At 38.2% G+C, this 15,689-nt stretch overlaps 1 protein-coding gene across 1 annotated transcript in view; it reads left to right on the forward strand.

Moving 5' to 3' along the window:
• The window catches only part of RAD21L1 (RAD21 cohesin complex component like 1), a 31,993-nt gene extending 23,234 nt beyond the window's left edge, over positions 1–8,759 (forward strand). The window contains exons 12-13 of the mRNA XM_036751309.1: positions 6,567–6,647; positions 8,258–8,759. Of these exons, the coding sequence (XP_036607204.1) occupies positions 6,567–6,647; positions 8,258–8,446 (270 nt within the window). The 3' untranslated portion in view covers positions 8,447–8,759. The remainder of the gene's footprint in view (positions 1–6,566; positions 6,648–8,257) is intronic.
• Positions 8,760–15,689: the final 6,930 nt, after the last annotated feature.

Genomic DNA, 15,689 nt, shown 5'->3' on the forward strand with positions numbered 1-15,689 from the left:
CTGCTCTGAGATTATTGGTATTTCTCCCGGCAACCTTAATTCCAGCTTTTGATTCTTCTAGGCTGGCATTTTGCATAATGTACTCTGCATATAGATTAAATAAATAAGGTGACAATATACAGCCTTGTCTTACTCCTTTTCCAATCTTAAACCAATCAGTTGTTCCATGTTCAGTTCTAACTGTTGCTTCTTGGCCCCCATACAGGCTCCTTAGGAGACAAGTAAGATGATCTAGTATTTCCATCTCTTTGAGGACTTGCCATATTTTGTTGTGATCCATACAGTCAAAGGCTGAAGCAGAAGTAAATGCTCCCTTGCTTTCTCCATAATCCAGTTAATGTTGGCGATTTTGTCTCTAGTTCCTTTGCCTCTTTGAAAACTAGCCTGCTCTTCTGGTAGTCCTTGATTCACGTATTGCCAAAGCCTAGATTGTAGAATCTTATGCATAACCTTGCTGGTGTGTGAAATGAGAGCAATTGTCCAGTAATTTGAATATTCCTTGGCATGGCCTTTTTCTGGGATTGGGCTGTAAGTTGATTTTTTCCAATCCAGTGACTGCTGTTGTGTTTTCCATATTTGCTGGCATATTGACTGCAGCACTTTAATAGCATTATCTTTTAGGGTTTTAAATAACTCAGCTAGGTTTCTGTCACCTCCACTAAGCTTATTGTTAGCAGACCCACTGGAAGACCCACTTGACTTCATTCTCCAGGATGTTTGGCTCTAAATCAATAACCACACCATTGTGGTTATCAGTGATGTTAAGATCTTTCTTGTATAGTTCTTTTGTGTTTTCTTGCCACCTCATCTTAATCCCTTAGTACTTTGCAAACTTTAAAGGCTATAAATGTCAACTAATATTATTTATTTAATGCCCTCAGTTTACAGATAAGAGAACTGAGGTCTATGCTCTTTTAGAAAATTCTGCTCAAAAATTTATCTTTAATTTATATTGCCCAAGTGAACATACATTCTAATGGGAGATACAGGTGTATGTGTGTACACACACATACACCCCCACACACATACACTCACACACACATATGTATCATTATCTTTATGTGGATGATTCTGAGATCTATATATCTAGCCATGTGTGTATGTATATATTATTTTTCAGTGTTTCAGACATATCTGACTCTTTGTGACCCCATTTGGGGTTTTCTTGGCAAAGATACTAGAGTATTCAAATCCAGCCTCAGACACTTGACACACTTACTAGCTGTGTGACCTTGGGCAAGTCACTTAACCCAATTGCCCTGCCTTCCCCACTCCCAAAAAACAAAACAAAAACAAAGATACTAGAGTAGCTTTCCATTTCTTTTTCTAGCTCATTTTACAGATCGGGAAACTGAGGGTTATGTGACTTGCCCAGGGTCACACAGCTAGTAAGTGTCTGAGGCCAGATTTGAACTCAGGAAAGTGAGTCTTCTGTACTTCAGACCTGGCACTCTATCCACTGTACCACTTAGCTGCACTATGTATCTATATCTACCTATCTATATGTGTAATATTATATATATATATATATATATATATATATATATATATATATATATATATATATATATGGAGAGAGAGAGATAAAGAGATGCAAGATACATACAGAATAGATGGAAGATAAACTTAGACAATATGGCCTTAGCAGCTGAAGAGACCTGGACAGATTTGTATGAGGTAGAATTTGCTGACTCTTGACGAAAACTAAGAAGCAGAGGTGAAGAAGGAGAGCATTCTCTAAAGAGGGGAGACACAAGGAAGAGGCAGAGACAGGTGATGGAATGAACAAGGCCCATATTACTGGACTGTAGAGTATGTGGAGTGAAGTATAAGAAGAATGGAAAGGGAGGAAGGGGCCAGGCTATAAAGAGCTTTAAATGCCAGTGCCTTTTCTGTTTGATCCTAACGGTAGTAAGGAGGTGCTGAAGTTTATTGGAGAGGGAGAGTTATATGCATTTTATGAAAATCACTTGGGCAGCTTTGTGGAAGATCGACTGGACTAAGGAGAGACTTGAGGCAAGGACACCAGTTAGAAGACTGTTACAATTGTCCAGAAAAGAGGTGAGAGGTGAGAAGGGCCTGAAATAGGGTAGCAGCTCTGTGAAAGGAAAGGTAATGTAAATAAGAGATGTTGAGAACATATCAACTACAATGATGACCTGACAATTGTTTGGATATATGAAGTGAGCAAGAGTGAAGAGTTGAAGATGTGTATTGGTAATTAAGGTAGGACTTTTTTTTACTGTTTTCCCTTTTGGAGCACTGAAGTAATCAAGTTCCTTTGATGAGTCTGGGCTTTGTTTCTTTGATTAAATCCGGGAATCTTTGATGACCTGCTTAAAAAACAAGGAAAAGCCTAGTTCACATAGTTTGAGTCTCATGGTTGTGATACCCTTTGACCCTGAACAGGGTATATAAACTCAGAGGTTAGCGTTTTGTTTGGGGCTCTCACTCATTGGAAAAGTGTTGGTGTGGAGATTTTGGGTAGCCATTAAGGAGCCTCCCCCACCCAAAAGCTTTGGAAAACCCAGATGTTGGTGCTTCTCTGGTAACTATGTATATTGTGATTTGGCTAAACAGAAATGTTGATCTGTTTATATTGTCTGTGTTTGTAATTCCTGCTTGTATTTACTCTGAAGTTCAGGGTGCTGGCTTTCCTCCCTGAACTAACTGAATGATATATGTATGTTTGATTAAAGTGAGCTTGTAAACCCCTTAAAGTAGCTTTCTTTAGAAAAGCAGAGCAAAGAACCTGTGTTGGCAGCTCTTGTTGCTGGTCTTGTTGGGTCTTACACCCCTTCGGCAGCTGCTAGCCACATTATTTTTACAAGATGACACAAAGGTTGTGAACCAGAATGACTGAGAAGATGTTGATACCCTCCACAGTAATAAAGAAGTTGTGAAGAAAATTGCTTTTAATGGGAAAGATAATGAATTCCATTTGGGGCATGTTGAGTTTGACATGCCTATGGAATACCCAGTTCAAAATGTGTAATAGGAAGTTACTGATGTAGAACTAGAAGTCAGGAGAAAGACTAAGGCTGGATGTGTAGATCTGAGAATCATCTGTATAGAGATAATCATTGAACCCATGGGAACTGATGAGATCACCAAATGAGATGGGGTAGACAAAGAAGGGGGCCCAGAACAGAATCTTGGGGATACCTACAGCTAGTGAGCATGACACGGATGACGCCCCAGCAAAGAAGCCTGAAAAGGAGTAGTCAGATAGGTGGGAGACAACCAAGAGAGAGAAGTATCACAAAAACCAAGAGAAGAAAATATCCAGGAAGAGAAGGTGATTAACAGTACCAAAGGCTGCAGAGAGGTCAACAAAGATAAGCACTGAAAAGGCCATTTACTCAACTAACAATCTTTTATTCATTTATTCACTTACTTTATTAAAATGTTACAGCTTTTAAAGAAAGATAAGGACTCAATTCTATTGTTTTCCTTTCCATATACTTATTTTAAGAATTTTTACAACTTTTAAAACTTCATGACACATATCAATATACAAATTTTAGGAAATAAATTAATTTCTATTAATAACAAGGCCCATTGTGGATGGCTGAATTTTGTAGGTTTTGTGAATGAGTAGGGAAAAAATTACTTTCTGAGGATGCCTCTTTGCAATCTTTGGATAAAAATTCTTTGTAAATGAAAGTGATTTGTTTTCAACAGTAACAGTATCATTTTCATTATATATTATGTTAATGTGAGAGTGTGCCTGAAATGATAATTTATAAAAATTATAAAAGTAAAAATTCCCTTGGTGAAAAAAATTGACAGCAGTAGCAAAGGTCTAAGGATATAAAATTAGGTTGTTCCTATCCACTTAAAATTGAGTAGATGGTAAAGCAGTTATCTGGATAAATCAGGCCAAAGTATCTCTTCCACCACTCAAACAAGAATCAAAAGTTTTTTTGTTTGTTTGAGATGGTGAAGGGAATTACTTGAATTATTTAAATGTTTTATTTCATCCATTCACTTTACATACATAGGTACAATTATCTTTATGTGTGATCCTAGACCACAGGACCTTCAAACCCTTCAATTCAGATGTTTCAATAATCCATTGTGATTCTCACAAATTGATTCAGCTGCTAAATGTCCAAATAGATTAAGTGTATAGGTTTTATTGGCGTGAACTCACCAATTCTACCAAACCTTAATCTGTTTGTACAATACATATATAGCCACAATTTGCTAAATGTTTAATGCAAATGTTTAGTGGTAAAGCTGAGCAACTTGTTTCATCCATACTGAGGACAGGTTAGATGGGAATATATTCTAGTTTTAGCAGGAACAATTTAGGATAAATGTTAGAATAAAATGATCATAATTTTGACCCATCAGTTTGAGATGAGGAATAGGACATAGAAACAGAATCAAGAGAATAAGTTATATTGGGGGCAAAATCTTTGAGTCTGAAGACTTTAAGTGGAATGGGAGAGGTAATTGAGAATCCCTGTCTGTAAATTCCCTGCCAAAATTTTCTGGACCTCCTGAAAAGCATCTTGGAGCCTGTGGAACTGAAGAAGTATTAGGAAAATGATCAGGATTTCCATGCTGTAGAAGAGGGTTCAATAACGTGACTCACAAAGTAAGTTTTGAGTGGCAGGGCACCTGGGTAGAATCGTGACCTAGGTAAATTTGTCTAGCTATTTCTTCCTTCCTGGCATGCTTTCAACTAACATTAATTTTAGGTTCCTATCTTGTGCTTCTTTGGAGAGTGTCAATAATCCCTTCTAAGGTTTTAGCTAATTAACGTTTAATGCTTAAAAGAGGCTCTTCAAAATGCCAGTTAAAAGGATGAACCTATCTATAATGGTGTGAGATTAATATTTTTAAACAAGAGGCAGAATATACATTCTACTTACTCAAGATGACATCTCTGGTTTATTATCTCTCAAAGTGGTAGAGAAGCACACTTTTTTTTTAGAGGAAGAAGAGAGCATCAGGAAACTAGCCCCATTGCCCTATTCCTCCTGACCATGAAAAGCTAAACATTGGGTAGCTAGAAATGAAAAATGTTTGCTTTTAAAACAATAGTTTAGATGATTTAAAAATAAAATTTTTGTTGTTGTTCAATCATACCTGACTCTCCATGACCCCATTTGTGGTTTTCTTGGCAAAGACACTGGAGTAGCTTGCCCTTAGCTCATTTTATAGATGAAAAAACTGAGGCAAACAGGGTTAAGTGACTTTCCCAGGGTCATACAGCTGATAAATGTCTGAGGCTGGATTTGAACTCAGAAAGATGAGTCTTCTTGACTTCAGGCAGGTACTGTATTCACTACACTACCTAGCTTCTCAAAAAAGTTTTTTACTTGAAAATTTATTGTTCTATAACCTTAAAGAGTTACTTTAGTTTATATGTGTATAATAATGAGCAGAAATTTTGGCTCTTAAAAGGTCAATCATTATATCTTCATTAAAAAAGTTACTTAAAATATCAATAATTTGATTTTTTAACTGGTAAATGTTCTTATTGAATTGAATTATATACTTCAACTAAATAAGTATATATGAGATGCTATAAAGCTAGATATATAAATCTCAGATTAGATAATACGCACATATCTGTGTATTACTTTGGGGCAACAAGCAATTTGGGTCAAGTAAACATGATGGATTATTACGATGCATGCATTATTAATATTTTTATCCTCTGAAGCATGTAACCAAAATCACTATTTAACCCTTGTTTGAGAGCTTTTCAGTTTCTCTTCAGTTTAAGAGTATTTCCTCTTAGCAAAATAATATAGAAATATCAGACTGCCTTCCTTCTTTAAGCGTTTACATTAGGCTTGAAGAAGAAAACTAACTTTCTAACACTTCTCACTTTGGAGCTAACCAAAATGAAGGGGCAGCCTTAGAAAGTGTAGTGGGTGCCCCTCACTTGAGGTCTCCACACCCAGCGGTGCTGACCACTTATTAGAGAGAATCCTTGCTCAGATATGGATTAGTCTAGCTAGTTTCTGAAGTCCTTTCCAACTTTGACATTCTGTGCTTCTGATCTGTTTGCTCTATTATTGTACCCTAGACTCAGGGCAGCATTCACTGGTACTCTGCCAACAAGCTGAGTTGGGCAACAGCATGGGGTAGGGGAGGAGGAAAGTGTGACCTGAGAATGGCTCGCCCCCTTTCAAGTTGGTGAATAGTTATTGGCAAAGACTCGGCACACTACTCTGAGAAGCTGCTGACCCCTACTGTAGAAAAACCACGAAGCACCATAAATTACTTTTGAGGATTCTATCACCTGTTCATTTAGATATGGAAATTTTTGAAGCATTTAGAATCATAGAATGTTAGCACTGGAAGAGACCTAGAGAGCGTCTAAATTTGAAAGCACTTCGTACATTCTCTATAGTTACATGCATGCATCTATAGTTACATCTGTACCTATCCAAAGATATAGGTCATCAAAAATTGCAACTATCCCCAAGCAAACTGATTTCTTCCCCTTTTTTTTAGCAATAAGGAGAAAACCCTCTAAAGTCTTTAATAAAGGCAAATACGGAATTTTCTTTCGACATACTTTTCATCCATCTTTCCAACAGGAGTCGTCTTTGGAGAATAGCCAAATTACTGAGGAAAAAAGGTGGAATCAAAGAACACTTCAGATGTTAGACTATTTACGGGTAAGAAAAGAAATATTTACTTGCTGAAAACTACCAGACATTGATGAAATGACATTGAATAAGTTATTCTAGAGATTGGCAACCTATGGCATATGAGATCCATAAATTCAGAAAAGATTTGTGCTAGGAAGACCTTAGATCTATCATCTGATCCAACTCCATTATTTAGAAGATCATAAATTTAAGCCTCAAAAGGGGGAGGGGAGTCAGATATACCCAAATGTTAGTGCTCTCCCTCCCAAACTACATTGTGTTTATTCTCTTTATATTTATTCTGTATATACTTATATAGGCCTACCCCCATTAGAATATAAGCTTCCTGAGGATATTTGTATCCCCAGTGCCTAGCTCAGCACCCGGCATAATAGGTGATTGTTCCTTTTTTATTGATAGATTGAAGTCTTTGACTCAAAGTCATGCACAAGGTTAGCTGCATTTCTTCGTTCTCTTGACTCCTACTCTGTGATTCTTCCCACTTATGGTATTGTCAGGACCAGGCCTGGTTATATCCCTTCCTCCTCCAAGTACATATCTTGTACTCTGGTGCTCTCATCTGTCTGACAGTCACTGCTATGGTACAATTCATTGACAGCTGACAACGGGTTAAAATATGACTCCTTCCCTCAGACAATATACAAACAGAAAAGCTATCCTTATGACTTGTGAAACTCGTCCCCACCCTTTCAAAGGAGTAGACAATGAAGACTTGGTATGGTACTTTTGAGGTCGTTGTAACACCTGAGTTAGTCCTGTGATATCAGATAGAATAATGATTTTGATATAGCTAGAGTGAAAAGGCCTGATTCAAGCCCTTGTTGTTTAGTCGTCTTCAGTTGTGTCCAACTCGGGGTTTTCTTGGCAAAGATACTGGAGTAGTTTGCCATTTCCTTCTGCAGCTCATTTTACAGATGAGGAAACTGAGGCAAACAGGGTTAAGTGACTTGCCCAGAGTCACTCAGCTAGTAAGTATCTGAGGCTGAATTTGAATTCAGGAAGAGTCTTCCTGATTCGGGGCAGGCACTCTATCCACTGTGCCATCTAGCTGCCCCATTTAAAGTGAAGTGATAACTCCCAAATAGATGTGTGATCTTTGACAAGTTATTTCATGTCCTTAAACCTCAGTTTCTTCATTTATAAGATGGAGATAATAATACTTATGACCAGCTTACCTCATAGGCATGATGTAAGGAAAGCATTTTGTAAGTTGTAAAGCGATTGACATGTGAACTATTATTAGAAGCAACATCATGAAGTATTGGATTTGAAATCAAAAGATTTTGATTTGAATACTGGCTCAGCTACCTGTTGTCATCGAGCAAGTCATTTAACATGTCTGAAATTCAGTTTTCTCTTTTGTAAAACCAAGGGCTTTGACTCAGTCAATTCAAAATTTCCTTTTGGCTCTAAATTTTGTGATCCTATTTATGTCAAATTTAGGATTTTTATCATTAACTTATATTCTGACAAAATTTATCAAAAATATGCTATCATTTCTATATCCAGAGATGATATATCTTCTCTCAAAATGATCTTGATGATGTTCATTGTTTACCCTGAGGTCTACGTTTAACTATCTTTTTTTTCCTTTTCTCCTTTCTTCCCTTTCTCAGCGTTGCAACAAGATGGGAGTTAAGTCCTTTAGCCTGATGAAACTCTGCAGAAACAGTGACCAAAAGCAAGCCGCTGCCAAGTTTTATAGCTTCCTTGTCCTTAAGAAGCAGCAAGCCATTGAGCTTAGTCAGAGTAACCCCTATGCAGACATTATAGCAACAGTGGGACCAATGTTTCATCAAATATGAACATCAATGAGAAATCCCAAAGCCTGTGGGGCCGTGTCTGCAGAAGAATTTCTCTCTAGATCTTTCGGTTCTTTGTAGAGTAATTGTAAAACCAGCTAAAAGTCAGGTCCATAGTTGATAGGGAATCTTCCCACTTTTTCCCTCTTATACCAGAATGAGAGATGAAGACTGGAGTGTACATGTCTTCGCGAATGCTTAATTATAATGGTACAGAGTTTTTTTTAATAATCCAGTTGAAAATATTTTATCTAAGCATATTCATCTAGCTGAACGTTACACTGAATTTTAAATAGATTTACAATGGACAATCAGTTTTGTTTTTATCTTTTAAAAGTGTGTCAGTGTATTTAGAAATTATTTCAGAATGAAAGAGAAATGCTTCTCTTATAGCTGGAATATTTTGCATTGAATTATTCAGACTTTATTGAGTTAATTAGCACTTAACTATTTCCTGTTATTGTCCAATGGATAATATAATTTATATTCTATTTGGTATAAATTCATGTGTTTGATTTGCCCTAAGTGCCTTATTTTATAGTCCTTGACATTCTTCCTCAGTGAATCATATCACCTGTGTCTTTTAAGTCTATTTGCAAGTCATTAATGTTCCCTGTTTGTTATTTGATACTCGTTTATATTTTTATAAACATTGTTAATTTGAAAATGTCATCAAAGCAAACACTGTTTCTTATGGTTAAACGCAAAAATATATCCAATAGTACAGATCATTGAAATAAACATTCTTCTCTTGCTAAGTGTTTGCAAATTAGCATGTGTTGAGAATATCTAAAGTTAATAGCCATCATTATTCTTATTTCAAAATGAGATTTAGAAATATCTCCCATTATACTTTTAGAACTCCCTAGAACACTTATTCTATGCTCATAGCACTTATTAAAATACCAGGAAAAACACCTGAATCATGTAAAAATCTAAAATGACATTCTTTTTTAAAAATTGTTTTATTATTTAATATTTTTTAGTTTTCAACATTGATTTCCACAAGATTTTGAGTTACAAATTTTCTCCCCATTTCTACCCTCCCCCACCCCAAGATGGCATATATTCTGATTGCCCCTTTCCCCAGTCTGCCCTCCCTTCTGTCACCCCAGTCCCCCCCCCCATCCCCTATCCCCTTACTTTCTTGTAGGGCAAGATAGATTTCTATATCCCATTGCTTATATATCTTATTTCCCAGCTGCATGTAAAAACAACTTTTTTTGAGCATTTATTTTTAGAACTTTAAGTTCCAAATTCTCTCCCTTCTCCCCTCCCCACCCACCCTTCTTGAGAAGACGAGCAATTCAATATGGGCCACACGTGTATCACTATGCAAGACACTTCCATAATAGTCATGTTGTAAAAGACTGATTATATTTCCCTCCAACCTATACTGTCTCCCTTTATTCAGTTGTCTCCCTTGACCCTGTCCCTTTTGAAAAGTGTTTGCTTTTGATTACCTCCTCCCCTGATCTGCCCTCCCTTCTATCATCCCCCCTCTCTTATCCCCTTTCCCCCTACTTTTCTGCAGGGTAAGATACCCAAATGAGTGTGTATGTTATTCCCTCCTTAAGTCAAATCCGATAAGAGCAAGATTCACTCATTCCCCCTCACCTGCCCCCTCTTCCCTTCCAACAGAACTGCTTTTTCTTGCTACTTTTGTGTGAGATAATTTACCCCATTCTATCTCTCCCTTTCTCCTTCTCCCAATATATTACTCTCTCATCCCTTAATTGTATTTATTTATTTATTTATTTGTTTTTAGATATCATCCCTTCATATTCAACTCACCCTGTGCCCTTTGTCTATATATATATATACACATATATTCCCTTCAACTATCCTAATACTGAGAAAAGTTTCATGAGTTACAAATATTATCTTTCCATGAAGGAATGTAAATAAAACAGTTCAAGTTTAGTAAGTCCTTTATTATTTCTCTTTACTGTTTACCTTTTCATGCTTCTCTTGATTCTTGTATTTGAAAGCCAAATTTTCTATTCAGCTCTGGTCTTTTCATTGAGAAAGCTTGAAAGTCCTCTATTTTATTGAAAGGTCATATTTTGCCCTGGAGTATTATAATCAGTTTTGCTGGGTAGGTGATTCTTGGTTTTAATCCTAGCTCCTTTGACCTCCAGAATATCATATTCCAAGCCCTCTAATCCCTTAATGTAGAAGCTGCTAGATCTTGTATTATCCTGATTGTGTTTCCACAATACTCAAATTGTTTCTTTCTGGCTGCTTGTAGTATTTTCTCCTTGACCTGGGAACTCTGGAATTTGGCTACAATATTCCTAGGAGTTTTATTTTTGGGATCTTTTTCAAGAGGTGATCAGTGGATTCTTTTAATTTCTATTTTACCCTCTGGTTCTAGAATATCAGGGCAATTTTCCTTGATAATTTCTTGAAAGATGATGTCTAGGCTCTTTTTTTGATCATGGCTTTCAGGTAGTCCAATAATTTTTAAATTATCTCTCCTGGATCTATTCTCCAGGTCAGTGGTTTTTCCAATGAGATATTTCACATTGTCTTCTATTTTTTTCATTCTTTTGGTTCTGTTTTATAATTTCTTGATTTTTCATAAAGTCACTAGCTTCCACTTACTCCATTCTAATTTTTAAGGTAGCATTTTCTTCAGTGGCTTTTTGGACCTCCTTTTCCATTTGGCTAATTCTGCCTTTTGAGGCATTCATTCTCTTCCTCATTGGCTTTTTGGAACTTTTTGCCATTGGGGTTAGTCTATTTTTTTTTGGCAGGGGGAAGGCAGGGTTAAATGACTTGCTCAAGATCACACAGCCAGTAAGTGTGTCAAGTGTCTGAGGCCAGATTTGAACTTAGATCCTCCTGACTTCAGGGCTGGTGCTCTACTCACTGCGCCACCTAGCTCCCCCAGTCTATTTTTTCAGGTGTTATTTTTTTCAGTATTTTTTGGGGTTGTTGACTTGTTTTTCATGATTTTCTTGCATCACTGTCATTTCTCTTCCCAATTTTTCCTCTACTTCTCTTACTTGCTTTTCCAAATCCTTTTTGAGCTCTTCCATGGCCTGAGACCAATTCATATTTTTCTTGGAGGCTTTTGATGTGGGCTCTTTGACTTTGTTGACTTCTTCTGGCTGTATGTTTTGATCTTCTTTGTCACCAAAAAAAGATTCTATAGTCGAGTCCTTTTACACTGTTTGTTCATATTCCCAGCCAACTACTTGACCCTTGAGCTGTTTGTAAGGGTATGACTGCCTTTAGAGTGGTGAGTGCTTTGTCCCAAGCTTCAGGGATCTTGCACTGCTGTTTTCAGAGCTACTTCTACATAGTAAGTTCTGCCACACCAGCACTCCTCCTCCCCCAAGAACTGCCAACCAGAACCACAACCCAGATCCAAGCAGGGCCAAACAAGAGAAACCTGCCTCTGCACCAGCAAAGCACTCCCTGTACTCCTGCTCTGATCCACTCCTCCCACGGGTGAGCCTGGGGCAGAAGCAGCCACAGCTGGAGCTCTGGAAGCAGCCACCGGAGTTTCCTGCTACCACTGCACCACCTCCACTGTCCCTGGACTGGGGCCCGATCATGCACTTATCTCACCCAGATCCAGAAGTTTTCACATTGACTTGCTAAGGTGTCTTTGGCATTTGTGGGTTGAGGAGTCTGGTAACTGCTGCAGCTCAGTGATTCATGGCCCTAAGGCCTGCTCCACCTGATCTATTCCTGGCCTGGTCGTTCCTGGTGCAGTCCATGCTGGGCTGCGCTCTGCTTCCAGTATGGTGTGATAGGCCCTTCCCAGCGACTATCCAGGCAGTGCTGAGTTGGAGACCTGATTCCCTCTGTTATTTCATGGGTTCTGTAGCTCTAGAATTTGTTCAGAGCCATTATTACAGGTGTTTGGAGGGATTTGAAGGAGAGCTTAAGCGAGTCCCTGTTTTCCAGCCGCTATCTTGGCTCTGCTCCAATCCTAAAAGGACATTCAAATATATTTCCCCTTAAGAGATAGATGATTTAAGAATCATGTTAATACTGGTAGGGACTCTAGAACACAAAATGTCCAAGCTAGAAGATATGTTAGGGATTATTTATGTAGACATGGCTTGACCATAGTCCCAGCTCCCTGCCCAAAGATCGGGGTTAAAGGCAGATCTCAGGGATTTAAGTAAGTACTCCTCCCATTTTTAGTTCAGTCTCCTTACTTTAAAAAGAGAGAAACTGAAACCCTAGAGAGTTAACCCCTTTCTTTACTCAGAATCATAAGTATAAATATCTCCCTATCAGGCTTTGAACTAGGGAGGAGGCAAGCAGAAAAGGTAAAAAGGGAAGCCCTCTCTGATGGAGATCCATTTAATTCATAGTGAACAAAGGATAGTGGGCCCTTGCATGAAATTTTGCTTGTGTGCCAAAAATAATAAATATCTATTACCTCATGAGTATATTTTGATTCCAGTATTATAACCTAAATTGATGCTATCTCCATCAAGAAATTATTTAACACTGAAATATGACATTAAACAAACTACATTTTAATTCAGAACTAGAGTCAGAGAATATTAGAGCTAGAAGGGACCTCAGAGACCCTCTTGTCCAAGCCCCCTCATTTTTTAAATAAGGAAACTGAGAGAAGTAATTTAAACTTGCTCACACAGCTACTTTGAAGCAGAGTCCAAACTAGTGCACCAATCTCAAGTCATTGTTCTTTCTCTTGATACACAGGTTATCTTTTCATTAAGGAAAGTAATATACAGGTAAACTTTCCAAATCCAATTGAAATATAACTAATTTCAGTTCTCACTAGGCTATATCTTATAAGTATTAATGCACAATAAAGATAAGTAATTATTCTCTAGATTAAAACCTTCTATTTTATACTTCTGATACCCCACTAGTGTGATTTTCCTCACTATTTAATTAGGATTCTGGTTAATATTTATTGTTCTAGTGTATTCTAACAAAGTCACCTGGTCTGTGATGCATCGACAATAATCCTTCATCAGTTGCTTCTTCTCTGTCTAGAATGATGGTTGGGAATGCTTATTCCCACCTCGCTGGGAAAGCTGCCAGCAGAGACATCTGGGAAGTGTAGTCTTTTAAATAAAAAAAGCAACAGTAAAAAATGGGAGAAGGAAAAGGACTCAAAAAGAGGAAGTTTAAACATTCCCTTTCTATAAACAAACAACAATTAGATGGCTTTCTTTGGCTCAGCTTTGAGTGTCAAAGATATCTTTATTTAGAGACTTAAGTGAACCTTAAGGCAAAATAATATATTTTTGAAAGCACTTTGACAAACATATATGCAGTAGAGGGCATGACCAGGAGGAGCCTAATAAAGTTTAACAGATTCAGAGGATGAGGTCTTTGTTTTTGACATTGAAAATTTTTTCCTTTAGAAGGTATAAATATCCTCATTGCCATCACATTCGAGACTTTGTTTTGGAATTACTGATGTCACTTTGATGGCGTGTAAACTAATACACTTGCCTTGGGCTTAACTCTTGGGACCACAGTGAGGATGACTGATTGAGTCGTGACATTTGAAGGTGATAAAGTCACTTTCATATACCTGTTATACACCTGAGTACAACATTGGATTTGGCCTTTAAGAGAGCACAGATATTGCTGAGAGGAGAGAACTAGAGTAAAGGTGTCTAGAGAGCAGATAGTCAGAAACATGCAGGCTCTAGTTTTCTGGAGGGAAGTTTTGACAACTACATATCCCTGTTGTGGCTGCTCCAAGGACCTACTCCATGGGCTCCAGGCAGCCATGCAGCCCCAGGAGAAGAGGCACCACATGTCCTCAAAAGCAGAGGAACCAGATGGTCAAAGAGTCAGAAGTGACTAGAGGCAATTCCTGGACAAAGGGAGGGATTCCAGGACCTAGATTCATGGGGAGGAGTGAAGGACAATGCTGAGTTCTAGGTCCAAGCAGAAGCTGGAGCTGGAGATAAAGAGCAACAGGTGACATTCACAAGGCTTCCAGATGACATGAGCAATAAGATGGCAGACTAGACATTTTATCTGATTCCCCACAACCTCTCAGACCTTTCCAAAACAAAAACTATGCACCAAAGATAAAGCAACTCTAGCTGTCCCCATGATCTAGGCCACCCAACATCCAAAAGAAGGTTAAAAAAAATCCCAGGAACTGAAGATCACCAACCCTGAGCTCACCCATTACCCCTCCATTACCAGCAGTGAAGCTGTATTGGCAGACCCAAGGACTTGACACATCAAGCTTATATCAAAAGCTACCCCTGCACCCCCATTTCTCCTTCCTCTTTCCAGTGCTATGGAGACCCCAAGGCCAGGGTGTGGAAGTTTACTCAGGCCTAGACATCCAGTTTGGCCACAGTCCTTCAGGAGCAAAAGCCTACCAGGGGCTATAACACAGAAACACCAGAACTGCAAACCTCTGAATTTCTGGTGCTAGGGAAAACAGACTCTGAACTGAGGAAGTGGAACAGATCACCAAGACAGGACACCAAGTATGTGGCGGGTGGGGCTATCCAGCACTCTACCAAGCCTTAGAGAAAGAGCACTGAACCCAGCTGGGGCCAAGTCTCATGACCCAAGTCACTTGAGGCAGTAACCTAAGGAGGTGAACCATCTATTGCCCAGTGTAGATGAAAGCTGAGACAAGGAAACCACAATCAGAGAAGACGGAGTCAGGAAGTGAGTGATATGGAAAATAAGGGGATGGAGGGAAGACTGAAAGTACCAAAGATTTCAAGAAGAAGAAAAAATTCAAAGACCTTGAACATAAGCAGATGAATCAACAGGAAAAACAGTAACAAGAAGGAAATATGGTCTCCAAATCTAGTAGATTAGTTCAGATATTTATGAATCAATACTGCAAAATAAAGGCAAATGATCCAGCACTTGAGCAGACAGAAGACCCAATGGAATTTGAAGAGAACATGGAACCACAATACACTGTTCCTGAGTGGTTTAAAAGAGAAATGAGAATTATAAGAGCAGAATTTATTCCCTGCACAGTAAAATAATGAACAATAGAAAACCTTGAATCTGCAATGGCAAGCCTCACCAAAGAAATAAAAGAAAGAGCAATAGATGAGAAATACAAATATGCAGAAGTCAGGGACAACCTAGAAGAGAATCAAAAAACAATAACCTAAAATATGCTCACTATCCAAGCAAAACATATTGAACTCAAAGCTAGGATACACAGAGACAACCTAAGGATAACAGGTCTCCCAGGAGAACATGATGGAACAAAAAACCTTAACACCGTAATGAAGGAAACAAT

Source organism: Trichosurus vulpecula, chromosome 3 (genome assembly GCF_011100635.1).
Source record: "Trichosurus vulpecula isolate mTriVul1 chromosome 3, mTriVul1.pri, whole genome shotgun sequence".
NCBI classification, from domain to species: domain Eukaryota; kingdom Metazoa; phylum Chordata; class Mammalia; order Diprotodontia; family Phalangeridae; genus Trichosurus; species Trichosurus vulpecula.